Source organism: Palaemon carinicauda, chromosome 28 (genome assembly GCF_036898095.1).
Source record: "Palaemon carinicauda isolate YSFRI2023 chromosome 28, ASM3689809v2, whole genome shotgun sequence".
Taxonomy (NCBI): Eukaryota; Metazoa; Arthropoda; class Malacostraca; order Decapoda; family Palaemonidae; genus Palaemon; species Palaemon carinicauda.
In genome coordinates, this window is record NC_090752.1 from 56,243,754 (window position 1) to 56,269,198 (window position 25,445).

The 25,445-nt window shown below is 37.3% G+C and overlaps 1 protein-coding gene across 2 annotated transcripts in view; it reads right to left on the bottom strand.

Moving 5' to 3' along the window:
- Positions 1-969: 969 nt before the first annotated feature.
- Positions 970-25,445, bottom strand: part of LOC137621602 (alpha-mannosidase 2C1-like) — a 42,140-nt gene continuing 17,664 nt past the window's right edge. For both annotated transcript variants that reach the window (XM_068352022.1, XM_068352021.1), the window contains exons 4-22: positions 24,773-24,877; positions 24,054-24,195; positions 15,790-15,854; positions 14,710-14,846; positions 13,216-13,417; positions 12,385-12,642; positions 11,932-12,080; positions 11,378-11,533; positions 9,587-9,704; positions 9,107-9,219; positions 8,194-8,363; positions 7,321-7,500; positions 6,884-7,137; positions 5,290-5,472; positions 4,820-4,944; positions 3,625-3,800; positions 2,658-2,751; positions 1,926-2,054; positions 970-1,612 (exon numbers count right to left, since the gene is read on the bottom strand). In XM_068352022.1, the coding sequence (XP_068208123.1) occupies positions 1,459-1,612; positions 1,926-2,054; positions 2,658-2,751; positions 3,625-3,800; positions 4,820-4,944; positions 5,290-5,472; positions 6,884-7,137; positions 7,321-7,500; positions 8,194-8,363; positions 9,107-9,219; positions 9,587-9,704; positions 11,378-11,533; positions 11,932-12,080; positions 12,385-12,642; positions 13,216-13,417; positions 14,710-14,846; positions 15,790-15,854; positions 24,054-24,195; positions 24,773-24,877 (2,910 nt within the window). In that variant the 3' untranslated portion in view covers positions 970-1,458. The remainder of the gene's footprint in view (positions 1,613-1,925; positions 2,055-2,657; positions 2,752-3,624; positions 3,801-4,819; positions 4,945-5,289; positions 5,473-6,883; positions 7,138-7,320; positions 7,501-8,193; positions 8,364-9,106; positions 9,220-9,586; positions 9,705-11,377; positions 11,534-11,931; positions 12,081-12,384; positions 12,643-13,215; positions 13,418-14,709; positions 14,847-15,789; positions 15,855-24,053; positions 24,196-24,772; positions 24,878-25,445) is intronic.

The following is a 25,445-nucleotide window of genomic DNA, read 5'->3' on the forward strand; positions in this document are numbered from 1 at the left end:
GCCAGCCAGTGACTGCTGATGACTCGGCAGGTAGACCTAGCGACTGACCATATATGATCAGTGCAGTGGCCAAGTCCCCTCTCGCCCCATGCTAAGACCAGGGAGGGCCAGCCAGTGACTGCTGATGACTCGGCAGGTAGACCTAGCGACTGACCGTATATATAATCAGTGCCCAAGTCCCATCTCACTCCATGCTAAGACCAGGGAGGGCCAGCAAATGGCTGCTGATGACTCGGCAGGTAGATCTATATGCTCCCTCAAACACCCCATCCTTTGGTGAGGTTAGACACTAAAACTATCATGGACACTTCCAATAGGCCACCATAACCCCACTAATTATGAAAATTCTATACCATAAAGATAATTATATAAGCATATTTACTGTTCATAAATATAGTGTGGGCACACACCTGATAGCATCAACACAATGAAGTCCATGAGGCTGCCTAACAATAATTCTTCAATCTGGTCATAAAAATCTTCGTCAGAGCTACCTCCAATGAATGATGAAGGTCTATATCTACATAGGAACAAATAATTATTCATGCAAGGCTAGAAGTGTACAGATTTTTATGTGGTTGACTTTTTAAAGATTGTAACCTCTGCTAAAAAGAATTGGTTACAGATAATTAGGATAACGACTCGTCAAATACAGTAGATCTAAGGCCTATGAGGTACCATAATTTCATTATCACTAAAAGGTAAATTTGAATACACACGACTGACTAAAGTAGAAACTGTTGCTTGTTAAATGTTTTAAATGTCAGCCTGAATTAAGTGCTGATTGTAAAAAGCTTAAAATATCCTAACCCAATGAAATTCAATTTGTTCATGATGTTGAGAAAGAATTGTTGGCATTTAATAGGATGAAATGTGCATTTTATTTATATTTGTTACCCGAGAGGCTATCACTTGACTTTATATTTGGATTGGAAGGTATAATGTATGACGATAAAAAAAACACTAATTTCACCAAAATAACTTCTCAATGTCATATTTTAGCAATATCAATAGATGTTGATAAAAATATAAAGCTTAAATTATTATTGAAAGTATTATACAGTAACTAATTAATTGTTTTCAAAGAGCTAAAACACTGTCAAATGTAATCACAGATAGATGAACATTTATGTTAGGCGATGAAAGTAATCGATTTTACATTTTTATATACACAAGGAAACAAGAACCCTTCTCAGCTGAGCTTAGGAGATATCAAATGTCAATAGATCTAGAGAACTAAATATACAATAATAGAATAGTTAGTAATCTACTGACAATAATTATAGGTCCTTCAATGTTTAGTATTCTACTGACAATAATTATAGGTTCTTCAATGTTTAGTATTCTACTGACAACAATTATAAGTCCTTCAATGTTTGGTATTCTACTGAAAACACTTAAAGGCATCAGATATATATATTCCTTCAGAGAAAATATAGTTCACAATATCTTACTGCTTCAGAATTTTAATCGGAGGGCCTTGATTGCAAAGGGTGTGAGGCTCAGAGGGATGGAAGTCACCCCGCCATCTTGTGTGAAAGGAACCTTATCTGAGGCTTCCTCCATTCCTCCGCAGGCCAAGACATCTGTGATAGGTAGATTAAGGTGCAACCTGTAAAAGGAAATTGACAGTAAGTATTATGGAGGGAATGCTGATGATAACAACTGAAAAATCCTAATGTGAATTGAACTGCTATGAGAGATATTATAATCAAAATACAGTATTGAATAACTAGGATACAATATTCATAATATCCCTTCAATACATTATAGCAATTTAAAGCCATACCGTAATGAATCTATTATCCATTAGTCTTCAGAATGTTTTTTTATAAATCCAGTCTAAAGGCATGACATGTATTAAGTATTTAGGAATAAATATAGATAATGGCTTCCAGACAGTTTCAAGTTTAAATTCGACTTACGTGGTCTTGCTCTTTGCTCCTCGGGACTCAAAGACTCTCAGCACAACATCGCCAGACCCATCTTCGGCTGGTTTGATTGTATGGAGAACGATGCCTTCTTTATCAAAGTCTCCCAATGACCACTGAGGCCTGTGTGATAAGAGTTGAATTAATCACTTTTGATTTAGTGTAGTACATTATATGCATTAACTGGTATGCCACTTAAGGTTTAAAGGCCGCTCATGAATGGCGTAGGCAACTGAGAGTGACACTGCCCTAGCTAGCAGGACAATGCCCTTGAGAGTGACCATATACCCTATACATATTATTAGCACCCAAGCTAGGGCCAAGGAAGGCCAGACAATGGCTGCTGATGACTCAACAGGTAGACCAAGGGCTTCCTCAAATGCCCCATATTTAGCCCACAATGATGATGAGGTTGCAGACATTAAAGGAACTACTGTAATAAGTTTGAGCGGGATTCGAACCCCAGTCTGGCAGTTACCAAGCAACAACCCTTATATTTCACAGTAGTATAGTAGTAAATCCCTAGCGTCAGTTTCTAAATCCTTTTAATAACTAAATCAAAGGAGTTGATATTATTATCATGAAGTTCTATCTGCGCTAATATGGACTTGGCATTCCTGGAGCAATTGGGTTTCTAGTGCTGAACATGTGACTTTTGCAAGCAATGATATGAAAAAATATGATAATGACAACAATAAATATGGGTAGGATAAAACATTTTCATACATAGTGTCTGTTGTGGTTTTCGGAAGAGAAAGAATTCGGAGATTGTTGTTGAATTCGTATGCACGTTGTACGATATTTGCCTCAACAACCGTTCCTGCAAGAAGAAACATGAAGTGAATTATTTGGTACAATATAAAGGAGCTAATTTGACTAATTAATAAAATTTCTGGAATTTCACATATCAAAATCAGAACGTAAAGTGGAGTACCATACAGATAAAAAGTAATAACAAAAATCCAATTCCAACAGATTGTTTTTCTAAAAGATTTTATTTACTTTTGTGGATAAATATTTTCCTTTTAGATAAATGTAGACAAGAAAACGTCCACTTTTGCTTCGATAAAATAAAATACTGTACAACTATTTTGTAATAACAGATTTATGATACAGTTCACTATATTCTGATATAAACTGTTAATTCTAACACTTAACTGAACAAAATTTCTAAAGTGTTCAAGAATATTTTGGAAAACTATACTCATGAAGAACAATTTTTGAAGCAGATCAATACTGTATAGCATTTCTCTTGGAAAAAAAAATTGTGTGCAAACTATTTTTTCTAGGAAATGGAGGATTTTTCTACAAAAAAGAAAAAAAAAAGAAAAAAAAATTCTATTAAAATCTTAAGCTCCTCTTTAAACTGATTACCTGCTCTGATCAATAGGTTTTCACCATCTTTACAGTTCTAATATGGCTCTCATTAGCTGTCTGAATATTTAAGCTAAATTCTTCCATTTGCACTTAATAAAAATCTACTATTTTCTTATGTTAATATTATTCATCTTTATACTAAAAGGTACAGTATTTTGTACTACAGTAATGCATTTTACTCCAACATATGAAAATTTTAGATAATTGAGCATTTAATGTATCACACTGATGTCATGAATATTTAAGTCCACCAAGACTTTCCCTACAATATAATATGCAAATGTATCAATATCTACTTTACAACTTTTCAGCTTACCTAAGTGAGGCATGAGACCATACTTGAAGAGGTGGGTCTTCATATCACAGGTATCGTCAGGAGCTTTTGGCGACTTCAGGAGAGAGAGAGTGAGATGTTGACCTCTCGTCATCCAGCCATATTTGCTGTCATTCAAGACTGCCATTCCCCAGTCTGGTTCGCTGACATCACACCACCTTGTAAGGAGACAAAAATAAGTAGCCTCTCATTTTACAGGCTGTTCTTGAAAACCACTACTTGTGCTGTTAAGGTTACTATTTCAAAAACATAGAATTCTGTAAGGTGAAGAACACATGCTGGCCCAAGGCCTGCTTATTAGAGCTTAGTGATGAACTCTAATACTGTTCTATCAATGTTGAAGTAAGCTTTATAAAACTATTAAGAAAGCTAAGCAAGGAATAGATTTATTCATTTCTAAATCTACCCAATTATTGTACAAATTAACCCACAGCTCCTCTAATTCTTCTCCTGTTTAAAACACAGACAGAACAACCACATAATACTCTCAGATTTATGTGTATTTTTTTCCTAAATTCCTAAATTAAAAAATTATACAAATAAGTGGTTATTCACACATTCATAGAATACTAGGGAGCTGTGTACATGGATATCATTTCGATACTATCCATCATGTGCCACTACTCACATGAAGAGAAATGAAAAGACTACACATCAGCAAAGGGTAATCAGTTTCTAATGTTACAGTTGTCTATGTAAAGGGGTAAGAGTCGGCTCAAGACACACTTAAAACTTGTAATTCCTGTGTGTTTAGTGAGTATATGTTTGTGTGTGCACATTATCACTACCAGGATTCTCTAAACCCACTGGTTCAAACAGGGAAAATAGTCCAGTGAGGAAAAGAAATAAGGAAACAGATCAAATAGTGTGCCTGAGAGTACTCTTAGGCAAGAGAATTCCAACTCAACACAGTGGAAGACCATGGTACAGAGGCTATGGCACTACCCAATACTAGAGAGCAATGCTGTGATTTTGAGTGATTTCTCCTAGAAGAGCTTCTTATCATAACTAAAGAGTCTCTTCTACACTTACCAAAAAGAAAGTAGCCATTGAACAATTAAAGTGTAGTAGTTAACCCATTATATCATACCTCCTCTTTATCTAATTGGGATTGTAAAGCATACACTAATATATAAAGAATGAGAAAATCAAAACAAAATATTAAGGAAATGCCTACTTGTGTCCACAGACTTCATATCTTGCAGAATCCCAGGAAGTGTTCATGTGAGTTGCCCTCTCCAAGTGACCAAACTGAATGTCGAAAGATGCGTTTCTTGTGAAGACGTTATGGTCAAATAAGACCTACAAAAATGAAACAAATGAAGATTTGTGATAAAATTTACTATTTTTTCAGGAACAAAAAGTTACAGATGAATTAATAATGTAAAATATGTTGAACTAGAATTTGAAAGACATTCAATATCAAGTTAAGAATACTTAAGTTAATTTTCAGGTAAATCTATGATTAATTTTCAGGTAAATCTGTGATTAACATTCATTAAAATATTAAAAAAAAAAATACAGGTACTTCCATGCAGACATAGAAAAAAACCTGTAACTGTAACTAAGAATAATACCTTTAAATTGTAAATTTGAATGTAAGGTGACCTTTGAATGTGTGCAAACAAGTTAAGTTAAATGACCTACCTTCAGGAATTTCCTGTTCTCATACCAGTCAACAGAAGTTTCAAAGGTAAGGTAAGGGGAAGCAGCCGTCAACACAATGTCTTGGGTAAGGTTGGATTTTTCGCTGATTTTCAGACTGAATCTCAACCTGACCACCAGAGGGCCGGATTCAATTATTGCTACGTCTGTTACCTCAAATGCTGACTGGAATAAAAAAAAAAAAAAAAAAAAGTATTACTAGAGTAAATTTGATGATTGAAGTATCAAATTTTGTTTGCTTAGCCTTTTGAGAAAATATTTATCATGTCTTTGGTTTTGTTCATGAGAAATATTCTCTGGATGAGTCTTTTCATTAACCTGCTTTCATAACTCTAAAAAGAGAAGAAAATTAATAAATTACAGATAACTTCTAGACTTGACTCTTCAAACATACATTTCTTATGAAACAGAACTACAGATACCAAAAATTATTATAAACTACAATTTATAAAATAAGGGACCACTATAACAAAGGAAATGAGGAGCAGCAGGAAGGACTCACTCCAAATAGCAACACTTATGATAATACTAATATTATACAGTAATATAAATGCAGGTAAATTTATTTTACTCCACCCAGACAAAAAGGGAATCAAATATGATGGAAAACATGACTGCAAGAGGGTGACAGACCACTAACAATTTACAACTATATCAGCTCCAATGTATAAAAACTTTTTGTTTGTGCTCACCATAGTCCTTTTTAACTGTATAGTTCATATAATTAAGATTGTAGAAGTAGCTCCTCGACTTAATCTATTACATTCAAATGAATAAACAAGACCGTATAAGAACTTGTTATCCCACAGAAACCAGTAATTCCAAATTTTCTAGGCTAAACTAAATTTTCCTTTACAAATACCATCCATTTAAGGAATACAAAGTTCATCACATCTACAAGGGTAACCAAGAAAAAAAAAACAATCAAACTAATGTAGTTGATGAGTAAAGCATCTCTGATAAGATGAGGATCATTGAGTAAATGCATTACTTCATTATCCCAATGGTTTTCACGTATGAACTAAGAGCTGAATCATTAGAAATCCTCTGCTTATAGGAATGATTGCACGAACTATCTTCAGTACATATTTGTCAGGAATGCTAAATTACTCGAAGAGGTGATATATCATCATTTCCTCAAAATAATTAGAAATAACATTTTCCTAGTTTTTGTTGCACTCAAATTACCATTCTTTTCATTTGCAAATGATTTATCACAAGGCTACCATTTCTAGGTCAATAGTTAACTTTAAAAACAAAATGAACTGTTATATATTTCAAATCCGATTAATATCACACTAAAATATTTTTGTACCTAATAAAACTGAAAATCCTATAAATTTGAATACCAATTAAATTAATATTTAAAATATTTTTGCATTAATAAATTCATAAGCAATGTATCCTTATCAAGCACTAAATTAGTAACTAAAATTTTTTCCAGCCAACAATCTCAAATAAAATATTCTTACAGCTAATAAACTTATATCAAATGCATTTTTATATTCAATGCTTCATAAGCAACATACAGTATTCTATCATGTAATATAAAGTATGTGCAGATTACTGTTCTTACATCGGACGCATTCATAACTTTGGGTGTCTCCAGGTGGTAGTCCATAACATCCCATGCATCCCAGTAGACCGGCTCATCATCCATGATCACCAACTGGTTACCATGCCTTATTTCCTCTCCGGATGAAGAGACGACCGACTCCGCAAAGAAGTCGCGATCGTCCCCAGCAGCTAACAGACTCACAACTTGTCCCTTGGAGTCAACTTTAGCTTTCAGAAAACTGTTTTCCAGGATATACAAGTCTCCCTCTTGAGCTACAGAGAGAAAATAAATGACTCAAGCAATGGCCTTGCATATGCTTACTTTGTATCAAGACTATTTTGTTTGATGTTCAATAGCATAAAATGATACACAGTACAGTATTTGCTGTCTATAATTATTTACTATGCATTAGGATTCCTACAAGCCTCTGCAGGGCATTTGTTGAAGCCACTTACCAACTGTCACAGGCTGTGCTGGAGGCGTGTCTTGCAAGACAGCATATCCAAGTGGTGGGGTTTCAATAAGCATGTGTTGTGGAACTAGGCTTTTATCCTTTGCAACTTCCACGGTGACTACTTCCTGTCGTGGCCACTGAAGGGTGTTGAACGCTACTGGTGTTGTGATTTCTTCACTTCCTGAAGTAATGATTTGGATTTTAAAATTTAGGCTTCAAGCCAAGCACTAGGGCATCAAAGGCCATTCAGCACTATATGATATAAATCAATCAACCATATCCTTATGCTCACACTATTTAGTATCATTTCAACCTATAAAACCAATCACAGCACTTACATTCAATAACATCCAAATGTGAAATATGATGGGATTTAAAAGATTAAATAAATAAATTATTAGAATTAATCAAAGCTTCTGATAAAACCCAATACTCTCCTGAAGTAAGCCACAAAGGCTATTATCAATATTTGTTAATTGTAAATGTGAAAACCTGAATAAAAACATGAATGATTCAATTGGTCTCATTAATTAGAATGACATCCATTGGTGAAAACATTAATTTGCTTAGAGAAAAATTAATGAAATGGCTGCTGCTAAGAACTTGTCTCTCCCTCTCATTTAACCACTACCACGTAAAATTTTTATATTTTGTTAAGACTTCAAACTGACTTAACACAATGGAGTACAAACAAAATTAATTCATTATCCTAAAAAATTTATAATCAATGAACTTCAGACGATTTCAGTCAATTTGGATCACTAAAAGCTATATCAATAATAAGATTTAAATAAAAAATAAATAATAAAATTGATGAAATAAGCAAAGCTACTGTAATGAAAAAACTTATGGAGATAAAATCAATATCTTTTACCAAACAGCAGTTGTGCAGATGCTTCCCAGACTGTATCCGCTGCATCAATCGCTTCATTGTAGTACCTCTCGGCCTCTGGGTAAATGAGGCCGATACCCGACCCTGGAAGCACGTCATGGAATTGGTTCAGTAACACTTTCTTCCAGGATGGGTCCAGCAGGGCAAGGGAGCTGGAAAAATTGATGACAGAAGGATTAGACTTCATAAGGTATTGAAAAGAAGCAAATTGAAGAGCTTGCTTCATTAGTTAGGGGCATATCCTTGGCTTCTAGAAGAAATGTTTAATGTATTTTTTGAAACATTCTTAATTTCTAAATTTGATATTATAGAGTATACTGTACGTGGCTTATATACATACGGACTGGTATAGAAAGATCATAAATAGATATAAGTGGAAGGTCATGTCTGAGGCCTTTGTCCAGCAATGGACAAGCTACAGATGATGATTGATAGATAGATAGATAGATAGATAGATAGATAGATAAATAGATTCTAATATTTTCTTTCACAAAAAAATCAGCATTAGTATTCTTGTCTCATTGTTTCAAGAGTTTTACTCCTCTGTAGTTTTTGGCAGCATTAAAATAATTATTTTACATTAAAAATTTTCTGAATTGAAAATCAGGGTTCAAGAATTTTCACATTATATACTGTAAAAAAAATATAATATAAGAATTCAACCAATCCAAAAGGAGAAAACTGTTGATCACACTTGGGAGGATCAATAAATGTTGTTGATATTAACCTCCTACAAAGAGACATCATGTCGTTTCACTAAAGATATAAAGACCAAACGAAGTTTTTTTTATAAACATTAATAAGCAAAGTTGACTGATGATATATTAGTGTTCTACCCTTCCATTAAATATAAACAAACATTTCTTTTCCTTTAATAATTGGCAATGTTACTTACTCTTGGAGCAAGGAAGTCGCTTCAGGACCCTTGATCCCAATAGCAGCTGAGAGAAGGAATTCTGCGTCTCTAAACTGGAATTCTGCTTTCCGGCATAGTTTTTTCATCGCTGCCTTTAAGACGAAAGATGATGATGATGATAATAATAATAATAATAATAATAATCTGAATCTAATATACAATTATTTGATGTTTTTGTACAGTTATTTCCCTAAAGATATATTCAACAAAAACTAATGGATCACAAATAATAAATAACAAAAGGTGGGGAATACCGTAATAACAATATCAGTAATAATAGTAATGATGAGAAATCAAATGCCTGGTATACAACCTTATTCAACTATCATAATAAAGTGGATGGTGATAACACAAAGCTAAGAATATTGGGCAAAATATGTCCAGCATTAAAATATCTAATCTTTTTCTATTTATCACTTCCTCACAGTCACAAACAATGAGAAAATCTTTTATTTTCACCTGCGATGTGTAAGTTCCATTATGCAACTCCAGGAAGAGCTCACCCACCCACCGGCACATGTTGTGCTGATCTTTCTCTAGCTCTGTGAAAAGGGCATCTGGGCTCGTTATATTGAACCTGAGGAATGAAAAAAATGTCTCATCAATACTTTCCCTTTTTTGGGGGAGACCATTGTAGAGATTAAATCAGTTTATGTTTTTACTATGCAAGTGAAGAATACCAGGTAATACTAAGAGTTACTGCAATAGTAAATCTGTTCCTCTACTACAGAATTACTACTACTACACCATAGTATGGAATGTTTTGCACCAATACATCTAGCAGTGTCCCGTTGTGGAGTGGGTGACGAGTAGCCTGGAACTTGGAACCTTGAGCAAGTTGCAAATACACCTTATTGGGGATTAATAGCACAAGCTGGCATATGGCCATTAATGAATTGAGTACAAAAAGGGGATGTTTTTCATCAATACATTTGATGATAAACTTCTTATTAACGATAAAGTAGAGTACTGTACAGTTCAGCACTTAATCATTACGAAATAGAATCGGCCATATGATAGGGGAAAAACTATGTAAAGTGGATTTAATTTTTGTATTTAATACGTAAAGGATGAGTGACAAAATCGGACTCTACGTAGGCTAAACCGACGTAAAGAGGGCTGTTACTGAAGCTATACCCAGTCATCTTTTAAACTAACTTGTACCATGTTCTTCAAATACAGTACAGTATTTTGAGAGAGAGAAAGACCGAAGTCAAACTCGATCGCGACCCATGAAATTACACCATGGTGGCCTAACTGCCGATGGCTCCACAGAGATATCGTACACTACACACACAAGCACAAACTCTGAAAAGGAAACTTACTGATTTCTATACTCAAATATATACATAAACATGGGAAAATGTTTACATATATACTGAGTAAAAGAAAAGTAAGTGATTAAGTAAAGACAAAACAAACAATGGCTGCCAAGCGAGGACAAAGACAGAGACGTCTGTCCATGTCCGAGCCAAAAGTGAAAGTGAAGCAATTCATCGGTGTGAGGGGGGGGAGGGGTAGCTAGCTACCACTCCCCTACCCCCCTGCTAACTAGCGCGGGGGTAATACACCCTCGTTAAATTCTAATGGCTCGCCATTTCAGCTACGCTAAAAGGTAAACCCAATGTAAATAGCGTGGTTTGTATTTCAGTTACGGAACAAACAGTATTTTCTAGGAATGTAATCTATATCAATTAAATATTCATGATTACTTCGGAGTACTCAACATGAATGTTCACTAGCTTTAATGAAATAATACTGTATTACCGAAAATTTAATTCTTTGCAGAAACTGTTCATTCAATGTATTGGATAAACTGGAGAACAATGGATAAAAGTGGTAATTGTTTAACTTTTCTTAAAATTAATCTCTTGAATAAGGAATCCAAATTTTTCTTTTCTGCAAGAGTCAATATAAGACAACGGAAGATGAACAAAAGATGAAAGATATTTTAAATATTGTCAATTAAATTGACCTGGAAAGAAAGAAAACTAGATTACTCTATTCCAACATAAATCCCTAGTTCTCCTTACCCTCATACTATATATTAGAGATTTAAAAGCACTTAATTTCTTGGTACAAGTAATTTTCACAATCACATGCCATATAGGCAACTTTAATTTACACATTACCTGTACTAACATCTCTTAACCAGATGATTTAATTATTGTACAGGGTATACTTTTAAATTCAACGACACCTTTAAATCATCAAAATCCAGAAAAAAATAAAGTTATCCTATGAATTTACTTTGGACATCCATCGGAATCCTTGATCCTGGCGGCACGTTCCAACATGTCTTGAGTAGGACCTCCACCTCCATCCCCATAGCCAAATAAGAAGGCTGAAGTTCCAACTCGCCCTTTGTCTTGAAGGTTTGTCTCGGTCCTGACAACTTCATCAACACTATAAATGAAAGAGTTTTTACTTTTAACTATTTGTAGCTGATTTGGTTTAATACCTGTATTTTAATAATCACTAATCAGCAAAAAAATTAAAATTTTCATTTAACTTTGGTATTTTTTAGGCATACACTTGAAGAATATATATTTGGGTTATATGATTGGCTTGCAAATGTCTAGTCTGACAACCTGGCATTGGAATTTTCGAAATATTAATCCGATATTTATTATAATTCTAATACAGGGTACTTGTAGATATACTCTCGAAATTAAATGTATAGTACTTCTCAATTACAGGAAAGCGAGGATTCCGTCATGCCTTGGTATTTATTAGGTCTAAAGTTAAAAATCCCTTTTGACTCAAGCAAAGTGACAGACAAGAGAAAGCTCAGCAAAACTTACTTCAGGCTCATGGTGTAAGAGTCCCCAGGAGGGAAATGAGCCAGGACAGTACTACCGTCAATTCCTTCCCAGGTGAAGTTATGATGAGGGAATTTGTTGACGAGATTCCAGCTCATTTTCTGCGTAAGGAATCTTGAAAGGCCCATGTGCTGTTTGATATGATAAACGTAGCTGTTAGCTTCCAATTACAATGGTTCTTGTGATATAAAAAAATGTATAATAAGAGATTCCCTTTTGAGATAATCTGTAAATGTAGTTAAATTTTCTAGCAAGAATCATATAGTGTTCATAAGAAATATAATGACAAGAACTTATTTTCTTATATAATTTTTCAAACAATCTAATTTACTTGTACATTTCCTCAATATTCTTTTAATGGACTAACTACAGTATAAAGAGCCTACTTTGATTATGTTAAGTCAAGATTGTAATTATTATTAAGAAGCAACATACCTTCATCAAGGCTGGAATCTGGGCAGAGTATCCAAAGGTATCTGGTAACCAGAACTCTTTGCACAAAACACCAAGTTCCTTTTGGTAGAACCTCTGTCCGTGCAGAAACTGTCTGATGAAGGACTCTCCACTGGGGATATTACCATCCATCTCCACCCATGCAGAGCCCACTGGAAGGAACTTTCCCTCGGCAGCTTTTGCCTTAATACGTTCGTACAGTTCTGGGTAGTATTCCTTACACCACTGCCATTGCTGGGCCTGGAAATTTATATCAGATGAAATTACAATATCCCCCTGAGACCTTAGTTTCAATACAGATATCTGTATAACATACATCATACAATGGGGTATTGTATCTGGATCAATCAATGTGTACACTTCTCATAAATATATAAAAATCCTATCCAGCCTTCATGCAGTTTTTGGGGACTAATCCCAGTTAGGTTTGTTGACAGTCTTCTGTATCTATACAAAGAAATGCTTTTTATACTTTACATTTTACTTACTCTAAAGTAGTGATTATGTGGAATATTTTATAACAACATTGCCATATTATATTATGCTTCTCATGGGATCTTTTATAACTTGAAACACCATTGAGAGATCGATTACTGGTCTCCAACCCCACAAGGTTTTCTCTACCTAAAGAGGCAACTGAGAAACCCCGCGGAGGTGATGGGGACCCGATGGATGGCGCCCTTCAGAAGCATGCCCTGGATTTCCTGAACATCTGAGTTGTATCTTATCATGCTATCTCATAACTACTCTCACATCAGTAAAGGTACAAAAAGTACAGTTACAAGACGTACAATAATGATGTCCATCCCATACCTGTGAGGCAACGAAGATAAAATCAGGATAATCCTCCATTAGTTTGATTTGAGCGGAAAAACTCCTACCAACTTTCCTCTTAGTCTCTGAATAGGGCCACAGCCAGGCTGAGTCAATGTGGCAGTTGCCAATTGCAGCTAATTGATGAACTCTTTCCCCATTACCCTTCTTGAAATAAGCATCTGCCAAGGCACTTGCCTCGCTGTAAGAAAAATCTTTGAATTAACAATGACTGTAGCCTACATATTAAAAATGAACATGAAGACAGTACAGTACAGGTACTGTATACCTCGGGTTATGTCGTTTCGAATTAGGTCTTTTTTTCATTATACGTCGTTTGTCAAAAATAATGTATGGAACATTAAAAACAGAGTTTAAGCCATTTTACAGTACTGTATTTGGCTTTACGCCAGCCCGCCACAGATATTCACGTAATATTACAAGAAAAGCATTAAAAAATCCCAAAATCATATTACCGTACAATTATTAAGAATAAAGATGTATAAAATCATATCAAAATATCTACATTTACTAAATGTTAATAGTATAATCTTGGCCTTAACAGTTACTAAGAGTAAACATGAATAGTTTTGTTGTTAGATCACAAGTCAATTTTTTATTCTGTTTTGTACTATATTGGACAAGATTTAGAGCAATACATATCCTCCATGACAAATATCAACTCCATAAGGTTTAGAAAGAGCCCTCTTCAAGAATTTCATACTGGTAATGCAGGTTCCAATAAAAAGATTTCATTAGATGAAATTGCTATTAGCAATTACAGGTACAGATAATATTTTATTGAATCCATTCATTAACATTTATGTTTTACCATAAAGCTTTATTGTAAATTAATCAAATTGCATTAATTAAGTTTAATATCTAAATATGACAAGGCAAATCTCCTAAAGGAGAATGTAAGTAGATTTCATAGTAATTTTCATTTCATGGAATGCAGGTCAGGATAATTGACGAATAAAAGTGTACCATATTAATAGCATACAGTACTGTACATTAAAGGAGATTCTCCAATATCAGGCCAAACACTACAAGATCTTCATAGATAACTACCAATAAATATATACAAGATCCTCATAAATTACATAAGTAATGTTATGTAATTAGAAAAAAGAAAAAAATGTACACAGTGAAGTCACTGTATGATGTACTGCTATTGTACATAGCAAAGTAACTGTGAAATGTACTTGTATACAGCAAAGAAACTGCCTAATGTAATTGAACACAAAGAAATATCACCGCAATGAAACTATACATAATTGTGTGTAACTACAGGGCATAGAAACTTCCCAATGTAAGTGAACACAAAGAAATATCACTGCAATGAAACTATATATAACTGTGCAATTAAACTATATACAAAAGTAACTGCACATACAGTAATACTGTACATTAAAAAGAATACAGTTACCATCATAACACAAAAGACCACAACTCAACGGATTGTAGTCCTTCGTCTCAACTGCCTTTTCTCACCTGTCTTTGCCAGCTATGATGTTGTTGACCATCTGATTAGCGGTGTAAAGTGCCTGGTATCCACGCTGGTCATTGAGGTCTATCAGCGTATCGGCAATCTGATGCAACACCTCCAGATCCCTTGTTAGTTTGTACACCTACCAGCATAAAAAAATCAGTAACTTAAAAGTCTCATAGATTTTAATTTGCAGGAGCCTAATGTCCCCACCATCCAATATTCTTCTACAATTTACAAATTCTTCCCACGTACTGCCTCGACTATTAGCCTACTGTTTGAAAGTGTGCGGCCCTGAGAATATATAATAAGCTCCCAAGAAACATTCGAATGATTGCAGATATTAAGGCTTTCAAGAGGAAACTGAAGACTTTCTTATTTCATGAGGCCTTTGACAGTGACGATTTAACAGTAAATGAACAATACGCGATATGAAACGACAAATACTCTGAACGAACAAGGTAAAACGACAGTGAAGGTCCTGTAGAGAGTGGGGTTCCCCTGCTGTATGGGACTGGAAAAGCAGCCATCAAAGTAAGTAAAGTAAAGGAATAATATCCAACATACAGTATAACTTTTTTTCTCCCCTCTTTTCTATTTAAGTGGAATTTTTCATTTTTATGTATACGCTAATACAGAAATTTCCCAATTTACCACACTTCCCATCTCTGTATTATGAGCATGACCATAGATTTCTCCAGTCCCTATCTCTGGTAAGCAATCATCTTGAAGTCTGGTTTAAATTCTCCCTTAAAAATACACCTACTAGTAATTATGATGAACCTAAAATATTAATTTAGAAAAAAAAATACATAATGAAAATATGTTATTGAAATGTAATGAATAACATCCAAAAAAGAACAGGATACAGTAGGTAAAGTGTAGAGTTTGCATACAAATTTATACACTGCTCTTCATATACACATTTTAACTTATGATAATCACCTTTCCTGAGAATTATAAACTTGATCTTTAATCCTCAAGAAGGCCAAACATTATCCCATTAAATTGTTATTAAAAGTACATTTAAGTAAATATACTTTCTATATTCTTAAATATCAACTATAAATTAGTGCAACTCTTACCTCTGTGTCAACAGAAGCAATCTCGGCCCTCGTTAGTGTGTAATATTTGTCTGGATTAGGAGGTGCTGCAAGAGAGAAGAAGAATAATGTGTAATGCTTAACATTTAAAATAAGACCATTGTTCTTGTTCTTGAGAGGAAGAATAACATCTAATGTTTGACATTTAAAATTATTCCATTGTTCTTGTTCTTGAGAGGAAGAATAACATCTAATGTTTGACATTTAAAATAAGACCATTGTTCTTGTTTTTGAGAGGAAGAATAATATCTAATGTTTGACATTTAAAATCAGACCATTTTTCTTGTTCTTGATCTTTAAAAATGAATAACTTTACAACAATATTCAATCATAACAGGATTAATTCATAAGTTCATTTTAGGCTTATTATTCTTAGTGATAAGAACATCTCTTCTGAGAGATTGTGCCATCTATTCCTAAAACAGCTTGAATTTGTACAAGCTACATAAACTGTCATAAGAGCCTTATCCCCTAATTACTACAATAAATCACATACATGCACAAAAATATTTAACTTAAGAACTTCAGTAACAGAGTTGGGATACTAAAAAAAAATTAAAATACAGTACTGTATAATAAAGTACTGTAATGTATATTGAACAGGCATTTGAGACAAGAGCTAATATTAAACAGAAAATGGTGTCAGTGTAGAAGGTAACTAAGAGCAGCGGGGAATCAGGAATTAGTAATACAGTAAACCTAATTCTTTCATTTGGAAATCTAGACCTCACAAACTATGACGTACTGTATGCAGCCAGTCAAAAATGAAGGCTAAATAATTAGATTAATATGCCTATACATGCACACACAAATTTAACCTTTCCTAACAACCACACAGCAGTTTGGACAATTTGTTGGAGGTTATTGTTTCTGTGTGGTTGCTACTCCGCATGACAGGAAAGAAATTTTAAATATACAGTATAGATATAGGTACAATATATATATATATATATATATATATATATATATATATATATATATATATATATATATATATATATAATATGATATTTTAATTACAAAATACATTTTTGAATATACTTACCCGGTGAATATATAATAGCTGCAACTCTGCGGCTCGACAGACAACATACTCAAAAAACTCGCGAGCGATCGCTATGCAGGTTGCGGGTGTGCCCACCAGCGCCAACTGTCGGCCAGATACCACTCTCGGATGTAAACAAAACCTTCAATTCTTCTCGTCCCGCTGCGTCTCTATTGGGGAGGAAGGGAGGGTCATTTAATTTATATATTCACGGGGTAAGTATATTCAAAAATTTATTTTATAATTAAAATATCATTTTTAAATATTAAACTTAGCCGGTGAATATATAATAGCTGATTCACACCCAAGGAGGTGGGTAGAGACCAGAGTTAATATGTTTACAGCGTATAAGCTAAGAGTTTTTTTATTTTGACAGTTATCAATATAACAAAACCAAAATAAATAGGTACCTGGTAAGGAAGTCGACTTAGACGATTACTCTGCCTTTTAAGTCTGTCTTCCTCACGGAGCCCAGCGATCCTCTTAGGATGCTGACAGACTCCCAGGAGCTGAAGTATCAAGGGCTGCAACCCATACAACAGGACCTCATCAAACCCCTAATCTGGGCGCTCTCAAGAAATGACTTTGACCACCCGCCAAATCAACCAGGATGCGAAAGGCTTCTTAGCCTTCCGTACAACCCAAAAAACAATATTAAAAACATTTCAAGAGACAGATTAAAAGGATATGGAATTAGGGAAGTGTAGTGGTTGAGCCCTCACCCACTACTGCACTCGCTGCTACGAATGGACCCAGTGTGTAGCAGTCCTCGTAAAGAGTCTGGACATCTTTCAAGTAAAATGACGCGAACACTGACTTGCTTCTCCAAAAGGTCGCGTCCATGATACTTTGCAGAGATCTATTTTGCTTAAAGGCCACGGAAGTTGCTATAGCTCTAATCTCGTGCGTCTTAACCTTAAGCAAAGATCGGTCTTCCTCACTCAAGTGTGAATGAGCTTCTCGTATTAACAATCTGATAAAATATGACAAAGCATTCTTTGACATAGGTAAGGATGGTTTCTTAACCGAACACCATAACGCTTCAGATTTACCTCTTAAAGGCTTAGTACGAGCTAAATAGAACTTAAGAGCTCTAACGGGGCATAATGCTCTCTCTAACTCGTTGCCCACGATCTTTGATAAGCTAGGAATATCAAAAGATTTAGGCCAAGGACGAGAAGGCAGTTCATTCTTGGCTAGGAAACCAAGTTGAAGAGAACAAGAGGCTTTTTCTGTCGAAAAACCGATGTTCTTGCTGAAGGCATGAAGCTCACTGACTCTTTTAGCTGAGGCCAAGCACACCAGGAAAAGAGTCTTAAGAGTGAGATCCTTCAGGGAGGCTGAATGTAAAGGCTCGAACCTGTCTGACATGAGGAATCTTAGGACCATGTCTAAATTCCATCCAGGTGTAGCCAAACGACGTTCCTTAGAGGTCTCAAAAGACTTAAGGAGATCTTGTAGATCTTTATTGTTGGAAAGATCTAAGCCTCTATGCCGGAAGACCGAAGCCAACATGCTCCTGTAGCCCTTGATCGTGGGAGCTGAAAGGGAGCGAACTCTTCTCAGGTATAAGAGAAAGTCCGCGATTTGGGCTACAGAGGTACTGGATGAGGATACAGATACTGACTTGCACCAGTCTCGGAAGATTTCCCACTTCGATTGGTAAACTCTAATGGTAGAAGCTCTCCTCGCTCTTGCAATCGCACTGGCTGCTTCCTTCGAAAAGCCTCTAGCTCTCGAGAGTCTTTCGATAGTCTGAAGGCAGTCAGACGAAGAGCGTGGAGGCTTTGGTGTACCTTCTTTACGTGTGGCTGACGTAATAGGTCTACTCTTAGAGGAAGACTTCTTGGGAAGTCTACCAGCCATCGAAGTACCTCGGTGAACCATTCTCTCGCGGGCCAGAGGGGAGCAACTAACGTCAACCTTGTCCCTTCGTGAGAGGCGAACTTCTGCAGTACCTTGTTGACAATCTTGAATGGTGGGAATGCGTAAAGGTCTAGGTGAGACCAGTCTAGGAGAAAGGCATCTATATGTATTGCTGCTGGGTCTGGGACTGGAGAGCAATAGATTGGAAGCCTTTTGGTCATCGAGGTTGCAAATAGGTCTATGGTGGGTTGACCCCAAGTCGCCCAAAGCCTCTTGCACACATCCTTGTGGAGGGTCCATTCGGTTGGAATTACATGACCTTTCCGACTGAGACAGTCTGCTAGAACGTTCAAGTCGCCCTGGATAAACCTCGTCACTAGGGATATGCCTCGATCTCTTGACCAGATGAGCAGGTCCCTTGCGATCTCGTACAGTGTCAGAGAGTGGGTACCTCCTTGTTTGGAAATGTACGCCAAGGCAGTGGTGTTGTCCGAGTTGACCTCCACCACCTTGTCTAGAAGGAGACTTTCGAAGCTTATCAAGGCCAGGTGAACTGCCAAAAGCTCCTTGCCGTTGATATGCATGCTCCTCTGACTTGAGGTCCACAGACCTGAGCATTCCCGACCGTCCAGTGTCGCACCCCAACCCAAATCCGATGCGTCTGAGAAGAGGACGTGGTTTGGTTTCTGAACTGCTAGGGGAAGTCCCTCTCGTAGACTGATATTGTCTTTCCACCAATTCAGGCAAGTCTTTACTTTTTCGGAAATCGGGATCGAGACCGCCTCTAGCGTCTTGTCCTTTTTCCAGTGAAAAGCTAGATGGAATTGCAGAGGTCGGAGGTGTAGCCTTCCTAGCGAGACAAACTGCTCCAGGGATGATAGAGTTCCTATCAGACTCATCCAATTCCTGACTGAGCAACGTTCTCTCTTCAACATCTTTTGGATTACGAGCAGGGCTTGATCTATTCTGGGGGCCGACGGAAAAGCCCGAAAAACTGGACTGCGAATCTCCATCCCTAAATACAGAATAGTTTGGGATGGGATCAGCTGGGACTTTTCCAAGTTGACCAGAAGTCCCAATTCTTTGGTCAGATCTAAAGTCCAATTGAGATCCTTCAGACAGCGATGACTGGACGAGGCTCTGAGAAGCCAATCGTCCAAATAAAGGGAGGCTCGGATACCCGATAAATGAAGGAATTTTGCCACATTCCTCATAAGCCTCGTAAACACGAGAGGAGCAGGACTTAGGCCAAAGCACAGGGCCCGAAACTGGTACACCACATTGTCGAACACAAATCTCAGAAAAGGTTGGGAATCTGAGTGAATGGGGATGTGGAAGTAAGCGTCTCTTAGGTCTAGAGAGACCATCCAGTCTCCCTTTCTGACCGCTGCTAAAACTGAATTCGTGGTCTCCATGGTGAATTTTGTCTTTGTGACAAAGATATTCAGAGCACTGACGTCTAGCACCGGTCTCCAACCTCCTGTCTTCTTTGGTACTAGGAAGAGACGGTTGTAAAACCCCGGTGATTGAAGGTCCGAGACTTTGACCACCGCTCCCTTCTCTAGCAAAAGAGACACTTCTAGTTTCAGGGCTTGTCTCTTTGCTTCCTCTCGGTACCTGGGAGAGAGATCTATGGGGGACGTCGCTAGAGGAGGTTTGCGTACAAATGGGATTTTGTACCCCTCTCTGAGCAACCTCACAGACTGTTGATCTGCGCCTCTCTTCTCCCAGGCTTGCCAGAAGTTCTTGAGTCTGGCACCTACTGCTGTCTGAAGCTGCGGGCAGTCAGACTCTGCCTCGCGAGGACTTGGTTCCTTTCCTCTTTCCTCTCTTTCCTTCGGCACGAGTACTTCCCCTGCTGGGGGCTCTGCCACGAAAGGGCGGAATAAACCTGGACGCTGGCGTGTCTATCCTAGGTCTAGCAGACAAGGCAGACGAAGGGGTCCCTTTGCGAGCCGAGGACGCAACCACGTCATGGGTGTCCTTCTGCACAAGGGACAACGAAATTTCTTTAACCAAAAGTTCAGGAAACAAGAACTTAGATAAAGGGGCAAAGAGTAGCTCAGATCGTTGACAGGGCGTCACTCCTGCTGACAGAAAAGAGCACAGAGACTCTCGTTTCTTTAGGACTCCTGACGTAAACGAGGCGGAGAGCTCGTTGGATCCATCGCGGATGGCCTTATCCATGCAGGACATGATGAGTAAGGAAACATCTCTATCGGCTGATGAGATTTTCCTACTCAGAGCTCCCAAACACCAGTCAAGGAAGTTAAAAACTTCAAAAGCCCTAAAGATGCCCTTAAGTAGATGGTCCAGGTCTGAGGATGACCAACTAATCTTCGAGCGTCTCATGGCTAGGCGGCGGGGAGAGTCTACAAGACTTGAGAAGTCGCCCTGGGCAGAGGCAGGAACTCCCAAGCCGAGAACTTCTCCCGTGGCATACCAGACGCTCGATCTAGACGAGAGTTTAGTTGGTGGAAAGGCAAAGGAAGTCTTCCCTAAACTCCTCTTGGTTTCTAACCAATCGGCTAACAGCCGTAAAGCTCTCTTGGATGAGCGAGAGAGAACGAGTTTTGTAAAGGCTGGCATGGCAGCAGGAACGCCTAAAACAAACTCAGACGGCGGCGAACGAGGAGCCACAGAGACAAAGTGTTCAGGGAACAACTCTTTAAAGATGAGCATGACTTTCTTAAAGTCCATAGATGGCGGAACTGCTCTAGGCTTATCAATATCTGAAGGATGATCCTCAGGCTGATGGTCAGCAACGTCCTTATCCGAAAGTTCCTCATCTGATAACTGATGAGAAACAAGCACAGGGGTAGGCAATGCTTGACACGCAGTGTCCGCCCGCACTGGTGCATACGTGACGGAGCAGGACGCAGCGTCCTGAAACTGCTGAACAGTCTGGGAACTGTCAACAACAACAACAGGTGCGTGAGGACGCACAGCGTCCACCCGAGACTGCTTAGACCGCCTGGGTTGTGCAGTCAAAACAACTCTAGGTTGCGGAGGTTGACGCACCGCGTCAAAACAAGTCAACTCTGATGGTTGGCGAACGTCCTGAACGTCACCAGCCGCATCAGTGAGTTGCTTAACGTCCACATTAGGTTGAAAGTCCACACGAGACCGCATCGGGTGTGGTACAACCTCAACTGGTTGACGTGAACTGGCAACACCAACGTCAACAGGACGCACAACAGAACGCTTGGGTGGCTGACGGCCAGGATCTCCATAAGATAAACGGCTAGGTTCAACGGAAACCTTCTCTGCGTTGTAATCTGCCATAAGGGACGCAAGCTTAGACTGCATGTCCTGCAGTATAACCCATTTAGGGTCTACGGTAACGGGTGCGGAAACAGCCGGGGTTAGCGTCTGAGACGGCACAACTTTGCCTTGCTTAGGCGGCGAGCAGTCATTCGATGACAGCAACGGGTCCGAACTGTCCCAATGACTACATCCGGGACGTTGGACCTGTCCTGAAGGGACCGACTTGCGTTTCAAAGGCCTAGAAACCTTGCTCCATGGTTTCTTGCGTGAAACGCCTTCGGACGACGAGGTAAAAATGGGCTCTCTCGTCTTATGGTAGGGGCGATCTTGACGAGATACGCCTGATACCAAGGAGGGAACGTCTGTTCGCTGATCAAGGCCTCTCGAACCCATAAGTCGTACGACATTGCTTCTCCCCTGGACTTGGGAGCTTGCAAGAGGTCCCGGACTAGGTGAACGACAGGCACGAACAGACGAACCCTCGGTCGCAACACTGTTCACAACACTTTGCGCACTAATCACTTTCCCACTTTCCGCCGTGGCACTGTGGCACTTAAGTTCCTTCACGTCAGCCATGAGTTGATTACGGTCACTTGCTAACGCTTCAACCCTCTCCCCCAAGGCATGGATAGCACGTAACATGTCTTGCATCGACGGTTCCTGAGTGCTAGAAGGGGGGTTAGGAACAACCACTACAGGGGAAGGATTAGGTTCAGGGGCATGTGGAGAGGAAAAATCTACGGACCTAGAAGAACTTCTCCTTACCCTATCTCTCTCTAGTCTGCGTGTGTACTTATCATATTCGATAAAATTGAATTCCGAAAGGCCCACGCATTCCTCACACCGATCTCCCAATTGACAGGTTTTACCCCGACAATTGGAACAAACAGTATGAGGGTCGAGAGAAGCCTTTGGAAGACGCCTATTACAGTCCCTAGCATTACACTTTCGAAACCTAGGTACTTGAGAAGGGTCAGCCATTTTGAATTAGTCAAAGAAAATTCCAAAAACAATCCAAGTCATCAACAAATAATCCGATTCAATAAAGAGTTCAAGAGTTTATGTTGAGGAAAAACACCTGTACTGCGAAAGCTCAAACCAAAATAAAGTACTTCACCAAAGATGATGGGAAAACTCCAGGTTCTACAGCGAGTATAAGTACGTCTTGTCGTCAACGTCGACAGAGAAGAATTGAAGGTTTTGTTTACATCCGAGAGTGGTATCTGGCCGACAGTTGGTGCTGGTGGGCACACCCACAACCTGCATAGCGATCGCTCGCGAGTTTTTTGAGTATGTTGTCTGTCGAGCCGCAGAGTTGCAGCTATTATATATTCACCGGCTAAGTTTAATATTTAAAAATATATATATATATATATATATATATATATATATATATATATATATATACTGTATATATATATAAATAAATATATATACATGTACTGTATATAAATATATATATATATATATATATATATATATATATATATATATATATATATACAGTATATACAGTATATATATATATACTGTATATATATAAATAAATATATATACATGTACTGTATATAAATATATATATATATATATATATATATATTACTGTATATATATATATATATATATATATATTACTGTATATATATATATATATATATATATATATATATATATATATATATATATATATATATTACTGTATATATATATATATATATATATATATATATATATGTATATATATATATTGATATATATACTGTATATATATAATAAATAAATAAATAAATATATATATATATATATATATATATATATATACGCTAGTATACAGTATAAATAACCAGATACCGTATTTGCTCTTTATTACATAGGGAAGATGTTTATTTTAGAAGTCATTGGAGAAGGTGCTAAAAAAGCATGAGAAAGGTTTACTTAGAATAGCTTGCGGTGGTTCTTCTGTGTGCAATGGAAAAAGGTAGTTTCTCTTACTGCCTGATTGTCTGATTTCTTGTGTAACCTTGAGTCCTATTTAAGAAAGAAACAATAGAACATTTAAAATATCTACCAATGTCATCTTCTTCCCCTGCACCAAAAAGTCTATTGGCTGCCATCTCTATGTATAAGACCAATGGTCCTGCCCCGCCTTCATAGCTCTTGGTCAGGGTGTAGTCAGGGCGCATTTGGTGGCCTGTGCCTGTTGATAATCCCTATTGAGAAAAATAGACTTCAGTACCTCATGATAAGGATAACTGTCATAAGACGACAACTCTAATAAATAAACTAATAAAAAAATAAAGTCAGATTTGTAATGAACTAAGACACCAACAGAAGATGAAAAGACTTTAATTTCCTGATATGATTTTTTTTCTTCAAAACCAAGTAAAAAGAAGCTCATGTTTTTCCCAAGTAATATCTCATCCAATCAGGGGTTACCAATCTCATAATTCTGCTGTTGACCAGGACAACTCGAGTGATGTTAACATGTTTAAGTATCAAAATTCAAATCAAGAAATAAATCTGTATAAGAAAATACAAAACAACTTTCTGAAAATCTCCCTAAAAGGATAAACCTTATGCTTTTTAAAACTAAATTAAACTTTGATCATTTCTACATTAATTTTCTGTTACACAATGTTTTGAAATTCCTTACCCATTCTCCTTAAAAAAAGGCTGGTCTGTCCTACTTGGAGGAGGAACCTCAAATGTTTATCCGTAGAGAACTTGCTGGTTTTACACTCACATAGTGATCTCTTGTCCCTACATAAAAATAAAGTATTAACCTACCTGAAGTAATTTACCATCTGTAGACCAGACAGAGGCTTCACTTCCAGATGCCCATCGGAATCTCACCTCACGGCCAACCCAGGAATCTGGAATCTCGTATTCAACCTGACAAGAAGAGATAAGATACAGAATGAGATAAGATACGGAATGAGATAAGATGCGGAAGAGATAAGATACGGAATAAGGTACAGTAATTAGGAGTACCACAGGAGTTAGAAAACTATCAGATAAGATCCAAGAAAGTAGACTGAGGTGGTATGGTCATGTCATGAGAAGAGATGAACAGTATATTGGGAGGAGAGTGATGGAAATGGATGTACAGGGAACGAGAAGCAGAGGGAGACCAAAGGGAAGGAGGATGGACTATCAAGGATGACCTTCGATCAAAGGGATTAACCGGGGATGAAGTGTGGGACAGAGGCAGATGGAGAACACTGGCCAGAAACATCGACCCCAGATAAAAGTGGGAAAAGATGCAGACGAAGAAGAAGAAGATAGATACTCATCAGGAACGGCCTTGTGAATACGAATATCAAAGTTACGAAATCAGTAAACTCTTATAACCAAATAAAGAAGATGCGACTTTTCATTAAAATATATGTGAATATGCATACAGTATCACAGTTATGAGATAAGAAATATCAAACTGAACATGATTATAAAGATGACATAG